This window comes from Gymnogyps californianus, chromosome 7 (genome assembly GCF_018139145.2).
Source record: "Gymnogyps californianus isolate 813 chromosome 7, ASM1813914v2, whole genome shotgun sequence".
Lineage (NCBI taxonomy): Eukaryota > Metazoa > Chordata > Aves > Accipitriformes > Cathartidae > Gymnogyps > Gymnogyps californianus.
In genome coordinates, this window is record NC_059477.1 from 6,063,371 (window position 1) to 6,082,605 (window position 19,235).

General features: G+C 40.6%; 1 protein-coding gene across 2 annotated transcripts in view; it reads left to right on the plus strand.

The window, feature by feature from the left end:
- The first annotated feature begins 5,907 nt into the window (after positions 1-5,907).
- KANSL1L (KAT8 regulatory NSL complex subunit 1 like) overlaps positions 5,908-19,235 on the plus strand; it is a 58,400-nt gene continuing 45,072 nt past the window's right edge. For both annotated transcript variants that reach the window (XM_050900486.1, XM_050900487.1), the window contains exon 1: positions 5,908-7,012. In XM_050900486.1, the coding sequence (XP_050756443.1) occupies positions 5,931-7,012 (1,082 nt within the window). In that variant the 5' untranslated portion in view covers positions 5,908-5,930. The remainder of the gene's footprint in view (positions 7,013-19,235) is intronic.

The following is a 19,235-nucleotide window of genomic DNA, read 5'->3' on the forward strand; positions in this document are numbered from 1 at the left end:
CTTAGGACTCTCCTTCCTTATTGGTCCACATTGTGAAATCCTGTAAATGTTTTGGGGAGTTTAAATTCCAGTCATCTTAATTAGTGTCTGAGAGCTGAATGGGTCTTGTTTAAGACTAGGTTTTATGGCCCTCTCTTCAAAGACTGAAATTCAAAAGGATAACTGAAATGTTGATATGGACCTTACAATGGATCTAAAAATATTACAGATATTTATATTGGAGACATATGTACAACCTACTTAAAGAGGCACCTGTCATGTATTACAAAAAGTATTTAGCATATGTTAAAAATTACTTCAGATGTTACATTACAAATATATGATACTATAGACTGAACAGGAATTAGTTGATGGCACGGTAATAAACTTGGAAATAATGTACGATTCTCTGTTTAGAAGCAGTTATGAACAAGGAGAAAAACAACCCTGTTCAGAGATTTTAATGAGTCATGGATTTTATCATAAATGAATACTAATTAGTTCCACTTGAAGTATATCCTTTTTGATGTTTTTTATGATTAAAACTGTTTGGGTGGTCTGTCTTAAATTGAGTTCTCTTACTGTTCAAAGAGAGATCCTTTTTAGGTGTGCATGTGTTGTGTTGGGTTTTTTTTTTTTCCAAAGAGGAGGAATTTGTGCTTATATCTTCTGGGGAGTGGAAGACACTAGAGTTTGCAGTTTTATCTATGTAGTACTGCCTGCACAGTGAGTGCTGCTGAAAGCTGAGACTCCCCACATAATCCTGTTTGGTTTTTTTTTTTCCCCACTCTATTAATAGAACAAAATACTAAAATGCTTAAAGACTCATCATGAGTAACTGGGCTGCTTTTGAACTGAAAACAAAAGCTGCCTACTGAGATTATATTTTTTCTTAAAGGCTAGTCCCAGGTGTGTTAAATATGGACTTCTTTCCTTTTTCTTTCATACTCCTAACCAGGACATACCCAGTGGGACCAATATCTCTTTTGCAGTCATTGCTGCAAACTATTCTGTGAGAAAATGCAGATTATGCTATTGAGCTGTTCTCTCTATTCTTAGAAATTATTGTGATCTTTTAAGTTTTTTGAAAATTGGGAGAGGTAGGTAAAGTATACCCAAGTGGATGCCTCCCACCAGGCAAGGCTTGGAGAAGCTGGCCGAAGTCAGCTCCTGCACGCTCAGCTCAGTGGTGGCTCTCGGTCCCGGCAGCACAGCTAAGGCAGTGCCGCGGTAGTGCCTGTCTGCCAGAGCACCGCTTTATTTTTGTCCAACAAGTATCAGGAAGGCTGTCCAAGAGGAGCTAGGGATTATGGGGCAAACAACACAAAGCTGTAGGAAACCAGGTTTTGTCAGTTGTGTTGTAGGCAGATCAAGCTTGCTCAGGTAGCTGCCATCTCTTCTGCAGGTTTTCTCTAAGAGGCCTTAAAGCAGCTCTTGTCAGTTTGAAATACAGTATTTTTGAACATTCTTGCTGAGCTTGATTTTGGATGTTTCACCAAATGCTGTCTGCTGCCAGTGACTTTGCTTTGCTTTTGAAATGCCTTCTAGACAAGGGATAAACATTGGAAGTTCGCTTATGTGAAACACTGTTAATTATGAATAAACTGGAAACTGCTGTATTAATTTGAAATGTTATTTGTAGGCCCCTGAATTTGAAAGCAAAAAAAAAAAATAGTAAATGTAAAAATCTTCTCCTGGTCTCCAGGAATCTCATTAATAACAAGAAAGTTTGAGGTGTTTGGGATGACGAAAGAGGACTCAATTTACAAGGAGAGAAGGCTGGTACAGAGGAGCCTTACAAACCCTCATGCAAATGGAGTTTTATTGTCATTGAAAACGAAAAGATCACAAACAAAAACCCCACTAAAAGACAAAGCAATCCTCCCCCCAAGCAAAAATCCCCCAAAACATTGTCAGCAGTGTTGTGTAACAAAAGTGATAGTGTTATGCGAGGGGGAGAAGAGTCAAAAAGTGAAAGGACTATAAACAAAAGCTGGGAAGGGAATACCACCCTGTGTGCAGGCAGGTTTGTGGTTGGTTTTTGTTGTGTCTATTTTAATAGGGTGCTGCTAATTACTAACATGAAGACACTAGTTTCAGGATTTAGACTAATTCCGTTGAGGTGGGCCTGGTAGAGAAGGGTAGAACGCGGAAATGTCGAGTAAGGACTAAGAAATAAGCAGAGGTGGCAGGAGGGGAGAGGAGCAGGGGTTACTGGGGGATTAGGGACCCGTAGCTGTGGTGAGAGAAGGGAGCAGGGTGCTGGTCGAGGGAGCGCTGGAGCTGTGGTAAACTGCAATTCCCGCCTATATCCTCCTGGGTAGTTAAGGCATTAGGGGAGGATAAGCATAAAGTCACTTTAAACATCAGTTGCTGTACTGCATGTCTGGTACTTGTTTGTTCCCTTCCCCGGTACTTATTTTACGTCAGCTTTTCTTTTTACAATACTTTTTAGTCTTTCAAGTGGAGTGCGTATTCAGCAGATGAAAAGCAAACTGTTTGCCAGTTTAGTAGCATTTCAGCTGTTCTGGTTTTGAAACCTCAAGTAGCACGCAATAGAAAAAATCCTTGAAATGGTTTACCTATGACAAAAAAACTTTTCCCAGAATGAAAATACAGACTCCTCCTGAATACCATGTTGCAGTACTTGTCTGCTCTCCCTCTGCACTTCCCACCCGCCCCCCCAAGATAATAGTTTTGGCTCTGGAAACTCACTTCCAATAAGGGTGGGATGAAATTATTTTTGTTGCTTTCTTCCAAAATGAAATAAAATGTGTCAAAATGAAAATTGTACAATTCTTGTCAAGCCAAGTACTTGTACTAAAATTTGTTTTTAATTTTTTTGCAGCTGATACTTTGTTTTACTCATATACCAATGACTTTTTGTTTGTGTGTGTGTGTGTGTGAACTTCTTGGAGAAATGCCAAGGACTGGAGACTGGGGCAGTACCAGCTTTTATAAAGTCTTTTTGATGTCAGTGAAATGAGGAGCGCACCTGAAGTGTCTCACACGACTGTCTTCAGGGCAGAAACATCGTGTGAAGTTTGCAAGTTGCTGGGTATGGGGTTAATTGAGCGATGTCTCTTTTCAAAAGCATTTTATTTATTTTTTTAGCTATATTGTAATTTAAGCGTCTTCTGTCAGGAACTCCTAATTAGTTAGTGGTCTGTCAGTGCTCTTTAGTTTAATGTTTGTGGTTCAATTTGAGGGTACTTTGATTTCTTCCCCTCTTTCCCCTAAAAGAGGGGGGAAAAAGTCCCCTAAAAGAGGGGGGAAAAAGTCCCCCAAACTCAAAGAAACCTTAAAATAATTTGCTAATGGTATTCATTGCAATTTAGGAAATTTGAAACTGTACCAGAAGGGTATGTAGTATTTGAGGGAATATGATTGAGTTAAAACACAGCACTCTGAAAATTTTGTGCTGCCAGTTTTTTGAATAGCCTCCATCTTCATATAGGTATGAGAGACACATCTCCAAACTTCTTGTTTGCTTGAGCAGCGGCTCTACTGTGTGTGGAAGTTTCCTGGCTTTCAGGAGTAGCAATCTATGACTGTTGAACCACTCGGGCTAAGGAAGGTAGATGGTAAAGTTGGAACAGTTATAAACTCATTGCTCAGTGGATGTTGATATCAGGCTGACAGCATTCTTCTGAGAGCGCTGCTTGGAGTTCCCAGGGACAGATCTAACATGGGGACTCCCTTGAGTTCATAGTAACCCCACAGAGAAAGCGTGGGCTTCAGTTCCCTCCCCCTTATGTTTTAGCCATGCTAAATCACTTTGACTTACTATAGCTATTTGCCATATGCTGGAGGGGGGGGGGGGGGGGGGGGGGGGGGGGGGGCGGTGTGAGGCATATGTGTCTGAATCTATACTTCTTTGGATTTAAAAATTCTTGTGCCTGCTAGCTCTTACAAGACTGGAAAGACACAAAGCCACGAGTCAGCCAGATGCTGAGAGCATTGCTGGGTCACCAGAGCCTTTGCGATATGGGGCTCCACATCTCATCAGTGCATTTCCCTGTCCGATCCTAGTAACAGGGCTCTTACTGAACGGCTGTCCACTGAGGAGGACTTGTGCTGAATTCCTCTATAGTCTCAAGTTATTGGCTCGTTGATAAAGGTTAAAATCCTGGGGATTTTAATAGTAATGTTTAGGATTAGCATTCGGACCACCAAACCTGATCCTTGTGATGCTGGATAAGTGATGTACAGAGATGAAAACCTCATGGTTGAAGTATACATGGAGCAATGAAAGGTGAATAAAGCATATGGAGAGTGTTAAGGCAGTCCTGGAGCATGTGGCGCTCTGTTTTTCTTCATGCTTTGAGGATTAAGGAGAAAATATCCAGTACTTCTGGATACTTCTGGTACTTCTCAGCTCAGCTCCTTAGGTTTCCACATCTCCCTTTAATGTTTGCACCTTCAGCGTAAAACCTGTAGTTATAAACAAGCTAAGGCTTCAGACAGGGAGTTTGCTTTTCTTAAGATCCGTACTTGACAGTCTCAGAATCATTGACCCCTTATGGGATCTGTGCATTGAAAATTGCTGAGCTAGGCAGTTGCTGTGGAGATCAAAGAAACTGAAGACATTAAAAGGAGAGCAATGGGAATGCTCCTCAACTACACCAGTTAAACAGGGAATTTACTGTGGAATTACTGTGCTACACTCACTTTTGTTACTGCTCTCTTATAGTTTTTGGTTTTATCTTTAGCTTCTTAATGAAGAACTGTCAGTAGCTTATCTTTCACGCTTCTGCAGGCCATGTTCAATTAAATCTTTCATTGGGTTTATTTAACCATCTCTTAAACAAAGCTGAAAGTACAGTGTAAGGCAGTGATTCCTGCTCTGTAGGCTGTGGAATAGACACAGTATGACATGGCAGTATAGCTGCTGACAAGAAGTGGTGAAGGTTGACACTGGTCTTTTGATCCCAAAGTTTGGGAACCCTTCGTCTAAGCTATGGCAAGCCACAGGCAGAAGGGTTTGTAAAGGAAAACTGTTTGTCTTTACTCAAATTGTTATCAAAGAATATTGTGTTTGTATTATGCAGGCAGTGCCTGATGAGTAAAGAAGAACTGGATACAAAGGCACAGGAAAGATTTTTTTAGGAAACATTTAGAACTTACAGTTCTCTGTTTTTAAAGCATTAGCCTTGATGATTGGTTTCTAAAGTGTATTTATGAGAATATATAATAAATTAATTATTCAAATACTTGCTTTCTCTAGATTTACATTACATATATTTCCCCCAGTAGTGCCTCTGAGTTTATTTCAGAGTGTTTCATCATGTGGTAGGTGTTCTGCTTTGCTGAACTTGTAATAGGTAGGTGCATAGCTCCCATTTCTGTGATACTGTTGATGTTGACTCATTTAAGTATAAAAAAAAAATACTTGAATGAAAACCAAGTGCAACTCAAAAAATAACTTATCTCAAGAGCAGATTAAAATAAAATCCAGCCAGAGTTCTGGGGTGGGAATGTGTAAATGTGTGTCTCTGTGTGCATATACATATACATACACTCGCACACGTTTTTTAAAATGCATCCTTCCAGTCACATGGCTTATGGTCATGTTTTTCGGTTTGCGCAAGGTTAGGTGACAGTCTTGAACTTTGTGAGTCTTAGTTCTCAGACTGATAGGATCAGAAATGCAATGAGGTATGAATGCTTACTCCCCTGAGAGGTAAAGGCTTTCATTGCACATGGAACAACCTCTGAATGAAATAAAGAAAAAACAGAAAGAGTGTTCTTGTTTGACTTGGGAGGGAGCATAGTCTATCTGTGTTCTTTAGATAATGTCCTTTTTTATGGAATCTTTGAATAATGTTGAAATGTTGAAAGAATTAAATATCTGACAGAGTTGTTGTATTTGTACCGTGTTATGAAAATGAGAAAATTTACATGGCCCATGTTATTTTCAGGTTTGCTGTAAACTACCTACCGTAGCTATAATGACACCAGCCCTCAGAGAGGCAGCAACAAAAGGTCATGGTATCCACTTGTCACCTTCTTTGTCCTCTAGAGCTATGGAGTCTGATACAACTTTGTGCATGGAAAATTCCAGAGCAGTGGAAGAGAAGATAAAAGAGGACTCCATCGCACGGATTACTTGCTCAGTCCTGGGGTTCCCCACTGCTGAGCCCAACCTCAGGAATGATATCTTCAGTGTGCAGCATTTTGGTTCTCCACCATCCTCCAAGCGCTATCAGTCTGTGTTGTTAATGAGTACGAATTCTGCGTTTAGCAACAAAACCGGTAAGCAAATGAAAGCGGGAGAGCCTGACTGCTCCAAGATGAGAAATTCATTACATAATGGTGCTGACACATCATTTGGTCAGATTAGTCATTCAGAACCTGAGGAACAGGTCAAAGGGGAGACATTTTCAGAGACCACATCTCCGAATTTGGCAGAAACGCAGAGACTTTCGGATTCAAATGTAACTGAATCCAGTAATGCAGAAGAAATGCAGCTTTTAAATGGTAAATGGTACAAGAAGAATGGTTTTTTGGGGAGGGCTTTGGAAGTCTGCGCTGAAACAATAAAAGGGGATTTATTACACCAAATTCTTCACGGGCCTTCAGAAGGGATTTGCACCCCGGAGGAGGTGTATGCTCGCTTACTCCAGTGTGTCACTAAGCAACAAGTGGAAATCAGTCGTGCCAAAAGAACTCAGAAACGTTTACAAATGCTCCTGGCAAAGCATGTTATCAAACACTGTGATCAGCAGCTGAAATGCTTCGTGAAACATCAGCTACAAAGAATGAAGGTTTTCCATGAGCCAACCAGATTTTTGAGCAGTAGCTCCCTCAGGTGCACTGAAGGTTGGCCAGAAAACAATGCAAGTACTTTGGAGAGTAGTTCGAGTACGGACGTACAGAACGGAGTTAGCATTGCACCAGGTGAAATCCGGGGGTTTGCACTTTCTACTGGAGGGCTGCTGTCTCGTGTGGAGAAGGATCTGGACTCTGATGCAACATGTAGCAGCTCGGATGAAGATGGTGAGGAACAGACTGTAAGAACAACTGTGGAAGCGTAAGTGTTAAATTCCTGCTAGACTCATGTGCTTCATGCTTATATATCAAGATGGAGGGGTCTAGACCTGCAGATTCCTTCTTGTGTGAGTAACCTCACTCAATAGATAGTCCTACGGAAATCAGCAGGACAGCCTGTGTGAGCTAGGTTTGGCAGGGGCCAGACAGAAAGTAAGAACTTCTCTAATTACAGCATTTAAGGAACAGTTACTTTACTAGACTGTAGAGAACTAGATTTTGTACTGCACTCTATCAGTTTGTGTTACATTAGTACTGCCAATTATTCAATACTTAGATGGTGCTGTTAATCAAATAGTGATAGCAGTGCTGTAAATGATATTTTTGGCTGGTATGAAAATAATTTTACTTTTATTCTGGAGTTATTAAGAATTATTCAATGTTAGGATCTTGAAATCCACTATGATGTGATAAAGAGTAAAAATGATCATCTGATGCAGGTGTCAAGCCATCCAGTATTTGGGGGTTGTATATTGAAAAAGTTTGGTTCTTTGAATTATAATGTAACAAATGTTAATTTAGTTACTGAAGTTGTTCTGCTACTGTGAATGAAGCTGGCAGTGGTGTTTTTATTGTTGCTGGTATCTTTTTCAAGAAGAACCAGAGGGAAATTAATATCATTAACTAATACTGTCTTGAATTGACAGGGATCCTGTCAGTGCAAATTATTGTAGCTTTGGAAGTGAGTGGTGAGTAAGAGAAGTAGATAGTAAAATTGTTCCATGATGGTGGTACAGTCTCTCTTTCAACCCCACCCCCCACTCCCCCCCCACCTTGGTACACTATTAACACAATCTCTTTGGTCAAGAAATTTTAGAAAGCGGTGAAAGGATGGGTGCTTTCCCCTTCCTATATCTGGAGAGAACAGAGGATGTCTTAAGGTCTGTTAGGATGTGATAGTCAGAACAGTGACACACGGAATAGAGCTTCACACAAACACAGCAGCTTGCTAGGAGCTTTGTGGCACCTACATTTCTAGCACTTGAAGTCAGGACTGGTTTTGTGTTTCCTGATCTCTTATACTCTCTGCTGTTAGGGAGTGTCTAGAAAGCATTAAGAGTGACACTGGTGTTTGAGGAAAAATAGATATTTAAAAACATGTATTTCTTGGTCTGTTTCTTGAAAAGCACAATGTTCAGAAGAAATCAAGGAAGCTTCATCTTAAATTGGAAAAGAGCTGTGCCCTGTTACGTGTCTATAGCTTCAGTTAGGGAAGCTTCAGTATAGCATGGTTGTATGAAATCGCTGCTGCATTTCTTTAAACTCTGTAGGCCTGGAAAACAGGAGAAAAAGTACAATGTAAAAACTAGTTTTAATTTTCTTTTACATATTGTCAGAATGGTAAATACTGTACTAAATTCCAATCAAAGCATAATGACTTGCCAGCTAAGTTAGAATCACCTTAAATATTTAAGTTTGCAAAAGAATTATTGTCCTTTTGAAATACTTTAATGAAAAGACAGCATTTTTTGCTCTTCCCAGCGTAGAAGAATCCGCATTCTTCTCCTAGCTGATATGTTTGAACTTCTGACTAATAGCTCTGCCTCCAGGATTCTTATCTTGTGATTATATGAACTAAAAAAGAAAAACTGATGAGAAACCCTTGATTCTCGAAGGGTAGTGGGCAATGTAAAACTTGGACCGAAGTTCTGTGCAAGGGTTTTGTTTTTTCTTCTTGCCAGGGACAGTCGAGTTTCTAACTCTGCCTGCCGGTCCTTTACCTTTATTTCTTCTTGTGGCTTTTGAATTCCTTAAGTTATCTTTCCACTTAAGGCTTACTCATTTTGTTTTGTTGCACTGATGAAAAAATCCACAGAGGATTATTAAGTACAGAGACACCACCTTTGGCTCAGGAAATCCCCAAGCTGCTGTTGCTGGCAGCTGAGGGAGTATTCTGGAGAGGCACTGCTCCCTCCGTGCCTGGCCTGTTGTAAGACTGTTATCTTGGCCACTGCTAAGAGGCAGTAGATGGGTAGATCATCTATAGTCTGACTCAGTGCAACCCTTTATTTATGGGTTGTTTTTTTTCCCTCCCTTTTTAATGTTCTTACTGCTGAACAGCAGTCCAGCAACAGCGGTGACGAGGTTAGCAGTGTGCAACAGCTAAGGCCTTGCTGCATTGGCAGTGCCAGAATCACTGGTGTTTGAACTGTGCTGCTGGGCCAGCAAGCTCAGAGTTAAAGTACTACCTAATTTAAGCAGAAGACTCTTGTCTGTGTGCATAGGCTGAGGCAATGCTTGAATTAACACTGCGGTGAGGACAGGCTGTCTCTTATTTGAATTTATCATTATCTTCAGCTTGGAATGATTTTCTTCATTTCTCCAACTTTCCTGAGATTTGTCTTTGTGGCTAAAAGGCTGCACTTTTTCTTCTAGGTGACAAAGGTAAATCAGTTATTCACCAGTGCAGCTGCTGAGATTTGCTGTTTCCTGAGCTTTACCACTTTAAGGCTCTTTGGATTGCCTTTCACCTGGACAAAAGAAACAAACAAAGTTAACATCCATTTTTATTTCTGCTAAGTGGATTTACATTCTTTGAAATGCCTTTCTCTCCTAGGGAATTGACTGTTAGTGCTTTCCAGAAATAATGTGATCGTGTGGGTGAGAGAACACTCGTTTCCTTGCCTGTGACTTATTTTTCATAGTGAAGACTTTTACTGACCTGGAAAGACTCTTCCTCTGTGATATTCTTCATAATACTTAACTGTAGATGTTATAAGGTTCTATTAATGCAGTGATGTGTGGGAAAATGTTTTGGTTTTCCCTATGTCACTGTATACTGATTGCATTTAACTTGAGGGTATAATTATGCTGGTGGCTGGTTGTTGTCATGACTGGTGCTTTTTATCCTTTTTGGGGGGGGGGGAGGTGTCAATCCAATGTGCAAGGGGGGAGGAACCTGCAGTTACTGTGTTTACCTGAGAACAGTCTGTTTCCCATCAGGAGGGAGAAGTTGATTCCGGCTCCAATTCTTCATGGTAGGAAAAAACCTGGAGCTATTTTTAGCATTTTGAACCTGTTCATTCTCGTTATCCTGAAGAGTTGTGCCCAATGAGTGTTGACATAAGCTCTTTTGAGCTGTATCTCAATGCTTTGTGTCTCAAGTAAGATTGTCTTTATCCATCTATTTCAATACCTTTGTTGTTTAGTTGCAAATAGCTGTAAGAAGATATTTAGACTGTTCATCCCTTGTGCATTACATAGGTGCTGTACTCGACAAGAAACATTCTTGGTCTGCTGGTGAAGGCAATTCTTCTAGTTGACAATTCACAGTACTCACTGAACTTACCTAGTTACTAGAGTAATTGGAAAGCCTCATCCCATTTCAAGAGCTTAATCAAAACACATTTGGTCCTTTCGGTATTTGCTAAAAAGAAATACGAAAAAAACAGCTGGCTCTTTTCAGGAATTTTGTCATTTTGTTGCTAGTGTCAGCTCATGAATGTCTTTAACCTGTCAGTTTTCATGGAAGGTTTCTTAGGCAAGGCACCAAATTTCCATCAGTAATTTGCAGTGTATTCTAGTACTGTTTCAGCCTTTGGGTGTAGGAAATTCCCGAGACACTACATGGGGGATATAGTAGTACTTCTCTCTGGTTTCTCAAAGGCAGATGTTAGGTGCTGTTCGCTAGCTCCCTGTTAGGCATTAGCAACCAAAGTGGACGGAGGGCATCACAAACCTGACCATAAGTAATTCCTTCAGGAATTCACAACCAGCATCAACCACTCGAAGTGCAACATAGACAACATTTCACCAGCTGAGTTTACTTGGAACTTGTTGATCTTCTTTGTGGTTCATGAAGATGGAAGATTATCTGTAGAAATGGTCACAGATTTCCAACAAGATGAATTTGGGGAGGATGTGAGCTCAAAGTTTTTTTTTTTTTTCAACAACACAACTCTGCTCTGGGAGCTGTGTATTGTATCCTTCCAGGCCATCTCCACATCCTTATTCATGTATTTTGTGTGTGTTCCTGATGTGGTTAGAAGTTCTGGTTGTTTACAATATACCACAAAGAAGACTGATGCTGAAGTGGTTATTTGGGACACCTTTAAAGTTGCAGGGTACAGAGTTTTTCTTCTACATGTGCTACATGTATGATCTTCCAGAATCAAAAGATACATCACTGGGGTTCTTAGAAGGCACAGCTGCTCACTCCATCAAATAGTAATACATGTACCTAATTGATTAGAGAGAAAGTCTATTTACAATAGATTTTTCTGCAAAATAAGTAGCTCTGTCTACTCGTGAAAAGTCCTGTGCCCTTTTTCCCCAGTCCTCCTTCCCCCATCTGAATACAGTCATTTTGCATCATTTGGTGGGATTTTTTCTTTCTGAAATATTTTCATGCTTTTCCTCTGATTTTTGGAAGACATGTTTTACTGATTATCCTCCAGCAACCTCAAGCCTGATGAAGAAGCACTGTTATATTTTTCCATGCCCACAGGGTTTATTGTGCCTGGAAACTTTTATAATGAATGTGCAGAGATAGTAAATCTTTTTTTTTTTTTTTTTTTTTCCCCTTCCCCCCTCTTCTTTTTTTTTCCCCTTAGATTGCTGGTTGGAAAGAGAGAAGATGGGAAATCTGCTTTTAGTACAAATACTTGGTGGGGAGGCGAGCAGTAAGGCGGGGAGAATACATGAAGGAAGAAAATATTATGACTAGTATCTCCAGATCTAATCTGTTTGTTCTACATTATTTTCCATTTTTCCTAGCATTTTTTCTCATGGCTAACTGAGCAACATCAATGCAGTTCTGCAGGCCTCACTATAGAAGGCACTGCTTAAGGGCTGGGGTTTATTGCATGTCTTTGAGCCACGTTACAAGGGGAAGCTGTTTGTTTTTGCAAGGTCAGGTCCTAATTTTCCACTCTGAGCTGTAATTTCACTTCATACCTGATATGAGAACTGAATTCTGGTTTCGGGAAGGGGAGGAAGAGAGTCTGCCAGGACTAAATACTGCTCTCCATTTTTCTTAAGCACAAAACCCCAGTTGTTTCCAGTTTTTAAGACCTTTCTAGTTTACAAGTCCAGGAAATGTCTTATTTGCATAGAAGATCAATGTTAGGGCTTTTGAATAAGTATAAATTCATAGGTGCTAATAATATGCTGATTTCAAAATGTTTTATACATTGCTTTTTCGTTAATTCCATTCTCTCAATTCTTGGCTCCTGTCACTAGGATGTGGGAGGAGAATTGTTACCAGGGAATGAAAGAAAAGATAGCTTTATATTACCTTCTGTTTTCACTCGAGATACATGTATTATTTCAGAATATATTCAACCTCACTTGGTTGGATTTCCATGAGACAGATTTATAACTTCTTTAGGGTCCCACATGCATTTACTGTTTTTCTTTAGAGATCTCATGTACAGCAATAATAACTTGCTTTTGAGCAAGACTTCCTTCTCACAATACCAGAGTAATGTTCTTGTGAGAGAGGATCCTGATTTCTAACCTGTAATTACATGAATATTTTTGCAGCTGCTGAAAGCAGACTGATAGGTTTTACTGAAAGGCGGAAGGTTTGACAAGTTGTAACCTGCAAGGGAATCTCAGAGCCAGGAATGTCAAAGCTTTTAAGTTAGGTGTTGAATGCATATTAAATAAAAACTTGGCATTACTCTTCTGAATGACAGTTTAATACACAATCAACATAGTATAGCAGAATAGAAAATCTGATAATCAGACACATGTGTATACATGATAACCTCACATGCTTAATTAAATGGTAAACAAGAAGAGTTTGGTGCTTGATGTCAACTGCTGATTAATCAGTGTTTTACGGCTAGCTTTTTTCTTTTGCTAAGCTGTGAAATGTATTTGTTTTAATTAAAAGGTTTGTTTACAAACAACAACAGTCTTTATAACATCTTGTAAAGTGAGGGCAGCATTATTTCATTTTATAGATAACATTGATTTCATGAGAATCTACTTCAAAGGGATACATCCAGTGCCCTTGAAAATCAGTGTACGTGGGCCCCTGATACAGGAAATCATTTAAATGCTTTCCTTTTCACATGAAATAAAAAGTGTGCATAAAGACTTCCCAAAATAGGAATGCTCTCCTGTAACAGGGTTTCATTCATACTGCTAAATATGGGTTAGGAATGTAACTTTAGATGTTGGATTTAAATATATTGACCTGTGCTCTTTTTTATTGAAACTGAAATAGCTGTAAATGATTTTATTTTCATCCAAACATTTTACCTAGCTGTTGTGGGTGAGAAAAAGTTTTCTGTTGGGGAATTTAAATCAATTTCATTTTCAGTTAGCAAACTTTTAATTGCTGATTCTGGTATTGAAAAAAATAAACCTGAACGTCCATGTTTGAGTATATGTGCATTATAAACTTCCCTTCCTCCCAGCCCATGGGGGTAGACTGGGCAGCAATAAAACTCAGTGAAACTCCACTCCGAGCTCCTACAAAACACCCAAACCAAGAAGGTTGCAACTGTTCAAGCCTATGTTCATTACACTCTCCACCCCTTGTCCCTGCAGACCGGACTGTAGGGTTTAACCTCCTAACAAACTCCATCCCTGCCCTGCAAAGCAGACAGCCAAGTACTGTTTGGTTACTCCTCTATTACTTAATCACAGCATGTTTACAGCAGCTGCGGGGGGCCCAAAGGACTCTGTTTCTGATGTACCAGGGTGTCCCGTGTCCCCAGGGCAGGTGCCGGGGTCTCTGCTGGGGCAGCTCTCAGGCTGCCCCGTGGCAGTGCTGCTAGGGGCTCACCCCAGCTGGGGGGTTCACACTCAGCACAGCCCCTCTGCAGCTTCCTTTGGGTCCCACAGGTGGGGTGGGTCCAGGCTTCAGGGCTTGAAGCAGGACCTGTCCCAGCTCTGCCCAACTGCCCTCCCACCCAGAGGAGCGCTCTGGGGTCCTTCCAGCTCTCCTGGTAGCCCATTCCCCGCAGCACCCCCCACACGCGGTGGGTGCACTGCTCACACCACCTTACAGCAAGGCACATTCCCTTCGGTGAGGTGAGAGGCGGCAGGAGGTGGAGGTCAGCGTGTGATGGTGCCTTTGCTGGTGCTGCTCCTTATTTCTCACCTGATTGCTCTGCCATGGGCTTCCCCACCAGCCATAGCCCCTCCTGAGTCTCTTGTCTGTCCCTGCCTGGGCAGTTTTTCCCTGTTCTGCAGGGCTGCAGCCCCTCCACTACCAAACACTTGCTGATGATTTCCAGTGCATCTGGCATGCAAGTTCTGGATCAACAGTTAGTTGTCTATCCAAAAAGTCTCAAAAAAGAATATGCTTCATATCCATTTTTACACTGAAATCTGGTACTATATACAGCTAGAATGAAATTAGTTATAAGCTGGAGTTATATGTTACATGAATACCATACCCACCTATTCCTTGTAAGAATATGTGTACATATTCTTACAAGGCTTCAGTGGCTGGACAGCACTGATATGCTGCTTGTATGCTATAATAATGTTCATTTGCATATATCTTTAAAGGAATACATTGTAAGTTCCATCTTATTTTATGTTGAGCATGGGATCCAGACGTAGTGCTACTTTCTTGATTTCTTTTTCAAGGGCAGTTGTGTAATACTTACAGAGAATTTCTAGGCCTGTGTTCCTGGTGTTTTGTTGTTAAGTCTATTGATGTTGTGCCATTTCAAAGGCAAGAAAAGAAGCTTGTTTCCAGGCAGCCCTGGTGTTCTGAAGTTTCTTTCTTTGCATGTTAGCACTACCTGCTTCTCTGCTCCATGTTGTTCTGATCTACAGCATGCTGAGGTTTAGTGGAAGAAGCTGGGGTGCTGGGAGAGCCAATGGAATCTTAAAAATTAATTCAAAAATATTTTTAACAAAAAGCATTAGCAAATATGCATTTTGCAGTGTATTTATTTTATTAAAAGAGAAAATGGTGCTGGTTGTTTACCTTTCACAGGTTTTTACTTCTTGGGCAGTTAATATTCTAACTGACCCCACCTCCACCAACCAATTTGGCCTTTTATCATTAACAGCTCTAAAGAATTATGTAAACAGAATTGAAGATGAAAGCACCTACCAGGTTGTGAAGCCAGCCATTGGAAAAGTTCAGCACTGTAGCAGACAACACTGCTCTAAGAAGCTGAATTTTTAATTTCTTTTGTTGAGCCCTAAATTGAGTTAACAATTCAGTGCAAATGTAACAGTTCAGTTTCTAATATAAAATCTGTAGTAATAGTGTGGCTCTTTGCAGGAACCCTGTAGCAGGCAAGTACTGGCTGTGGCATCTCATCAGTTTGGAAGATGTCGTTTCTCAGATGAGGGCGCATATAGAGCTCCAGCGTGAAATTGTTAGAAATTTCTCCTTTGCTAGGATATCCGAGTGCAGAGACTTTCTGTTTTTATATTTTCAGTTTTCTTCTACAGCCTTTTTTTCCTGAATACTGATTTTCCTCTTCTCCACTTCCCACTGTCCCTTCTAAACTTATTTGTGGAAGATGTAAAAATCTTACTCTGTTGCTACTTAATTCCCTCCCCCCCCCCCCCTAGTTCTGTACCATGAATTTTCTCTTCAAGGGAAAATCACGGCTATGCTTGATAATTTCAGGTGTTACTGCATAAATTCTTCAGGCCTGATGGCTTAGCAGAAACGTTCAGCTGGATACAGTTTTTTGGTTTGGGAAGATAAGATGTGTATTATGTGTTAGTATCAACATAAGTTACTGGATGCAATTCTGAAAGTATTAAAATGGCAACAGTATGTCAGAGATGGTGGGACCAGGCGTGGGTGCCAGAAATTGTTGTGATAAGCAGTTGTCTATGTCTGTAGATGATAGAACCATAACCCATCTGTTCTGAAGCTGTGTGGTGTTTCAGAGGAAAATCTCTGGCAGGTAAAAATTTCTGTTAAGCACCAAAGAAGATAGCAACCCTGGAGGCTCCAGAAGAATGGCCTGATTGCAGATCTTCGCAGAGATTGCAGTATAATTTTGAGTACCAGAGAACTTCCCTTGATTGATTGATTATTTGGGGGGGGGGGGGGGGGGGGGGATAGCTTGGTTTGGTGCTGGTTGTCATAAAACAGCGGCATATTGCTCTCTGCAGTCAGTCTGTGGCGAGCGCCCCTGGATGATCTGAGCAAAGGCTGATAGTGAACTGTCAGAGTAAATAGTGTTCTGTTGTGTAGTGTTGATTGGATATGATACCAGAGAATGATACTTGTTGTAGTTTGTTTTAATCTTGTTGGCACTGTGGAATGCATAGAAGAGATTGAGTTCATAAAACAGCACTCGCTGTTTTTTTTAATTATGTGGTTATTATGGGTTTAACAGTTAACTGGTCCAGGGGAATTAATACTTCAACAGCAACTGAAGTTAGTTCATTCTGAAAACAAACATTAAGTAGGTGTGCTGGAAGAATTAGTCCTTGAGAAAGCATTTACGGGTCATTTCATAGTTGGACATGTTTGTTCAGCCATTACAAGTGTTGGAAGTTTTTGTTGGGAGTGGGCATTTTTATCTCATGAGTAAAATCTAGATAAGATTATCTAAAATACATGCACTACATATCTGAATTCACCTAATTTAAATGTTTTATATGATACCATCTCTTAGTTTTCATAGGTAATCTCTTGTTTACTGTCAGTGTCTGCAGAGAGAAGAAAAATGGACATGTTGAATTTCACCAGTGTATTGACAGAAGGTATCAGAAGCCCTGCGCTCACCTTAATGGCTTGCAAGAAAATGCTTGTATTCAGGCCAGCTGCTTTTTGAGCACTGCTATGTGTAGTCACAGGAAAACTGACTGTAATGCTGTAAAATTAGGGGCAGCTCAGGAAGTTCACAGGCTTGCAGCTCTGGTCCTGGGGGGCCCCCACCATACTAGTGTGCTGTTGAGCATTTGTGATAAGTGCCATGTGGTGAATATGAACTATTTTGTATTTTTGTACCACTGAGTGAGCTTCCCAAGAGAACTGGGGAATGTATGATTTTTTTTCCAGTGTGTTAAGTCTCATGAATTTCATTGTGAGTCATATGATGTCTGGATGGGATTTAAAGATCTGGAGAACTTTCTGATTTCTTTCTTTTCAGTTTCCAGAGTTGAGTCCTTCATCAAAATGATAAACTTCTGCCGTTGTTTTCAGTGACTCCCATGAAGGAAGGTGATTAGCTCTTTATCCTGAGCGTAATCAGTCTGTAGTTTATGAGCTGCTTCTTGCTCCCAAATATTTAACTGTCGCATGATTGGCAATAGGCCTCTGATAGCCCAGGAGTTCCCAGCGAGAGGAGGAGACGAACCAGCAGGGATGGTAGAGGTCAGGATCACGGGGTAACTTTAGGACTAAATCATCTGAAAACTGGATGCCAGAACAACATGGATTAAACTGAAGGGGACATGGCCTGGCAGAAAGAGCAAAATACACTGTGTTAGGAAACTGAGCAGAAATGTAAGTGTGAGGGGATGGCAGGAACAACTGCCGTTCTTATGTTTAATGCAGAATTTTGGAATTGGATAAGTTTTTCCCACCCACACTACGTGGGTGCCTTGGTTTCTGGCATGTTCGTGTTTAAGAATGTTGTAACTTGAAAACATTGGTGTTCTTTAAAACAAACCTTTTGGAAGGAGACTATGTTTTGGGTTGGCAAACCTGCATTTTGGAGTTTTGATGTGGGTCTGTTGCAAGCATGCTCCTTTCCTGTTCCGTAGGAAGCATCCTGTCATTGTCCCTGCAGACGTGTCATGGTAGGGGCATGTTACTTGTTCTCACTGGGAGTTACAAGGCTGGAAGGCCTCAGTTTCCTTTTAATTTTCAGGATAGAAGATACTTGTGGAGAATCTTGCTTTGGGCACAGGGCTGCATGGTCTAAAATACTCTTTCCTGTGCTCACTGTACCTATTTGAATCAACCTTCTTGGATACTTACTATCAATCCCAGGTTCTCTATTTCTTGTGCATTTTAAACACGACTGTGTTTCTCCTTCATTATTTATGAACTGTTTTTCAGGCTTCTGCTTTTGTTTGCTTATAAAAATAAAATATGCCTAAAAGGTTTAAATTCCACCCCTTCTCCTCTCCCATAAACAAAAAAACCCCCCACGCACAAAACCCAAACAATAGTGTGTGTCTAGCACAGCAATTTTATCTTGGTTAGCAGTTCCCCTTTGCACTCAGTTAGGTTGCCTGGTTTTGTTTTTTGGGACAGACTGATCTTAGCTATTGGGAAAACAGAAATCTCACCACAGCATAATGGAAGCACTGGAAATATTTCTCGTAGTCCTGTTGCGTTCTCCGATGTTGGTCTGGTTACATAAAAGCATGGTTTGTTCTCAGTTCTGTTTTCTCTTTTGGGGAAGGTGAGAGTGCTGAGGGGTTCATCCATACATTCTGTCCATAGATCATGGCTAAAAACTTCTTTCAGTTCAAGCAATAATACTGACTTGTGATAGCAATGTATTATTTAGTGCTCTTCACTTGCCTCTTCGGTCTCAGCAAAAGAAGTAGCTTTGATGAAATGCTTATACTGCCTCTGCTGGTGCTGACAATCCCCAGCTGAATTCTTTCCCATACTTTGGGGTGACACAGTACAGCCTGAACGTCTGTTTCCTAGTTATATTTTTGATTGTACTTTGACTGTCTGCATTTGTATCTGTGCTCCTTGTGGCTTGTTTGTTCTTCTGCATTTCTTTCTTTCTTCTCTTGCAAGTTGTGCAGGATTGACCTCCTGCAGTTCAGCCAAAACAGGGGAAATGCAAGCCAGTATCTCACATGGAAACAAATGTTGCCTCTAATGCGATTCCAGCATGTTTTTCTAGGGAAATTTAAATGAGATGTTTTATTCATACAAAGTCAGTATTGCTCTGTTCTTTTCCAATTCTAATAGTCCTGGGTGAATGCAGGAGATCGTCTGCAGATTTAGAGTCATCGCAAGAGCAGTAAGTTTATATGTAAGTTTAATATTTCACTGTACTACAGTACTGAACATTAGAAACTTTTGCAAATGCAATATGGTTTATATTGAGTTGCTAGCAGAAGAACGAATTTGAAATTCCTGTGGAGGATGTATGATGTTAGAGTCGAAAGCACGGAAACCAAGTAAAGATGCTTTGCAAAAGGAGCACACAGGAAGCGGGACAGACAGAAACTTTTTTTTTTTCTTGTCTCATTCCCAACAGAGAACCAGAGCAGGAGCTTCTACTTCAGCACCTGCTCTGACTTCCTCCTTCAGTAACAGGCCTGGTTATTTTTGTAACCCTTTGTGG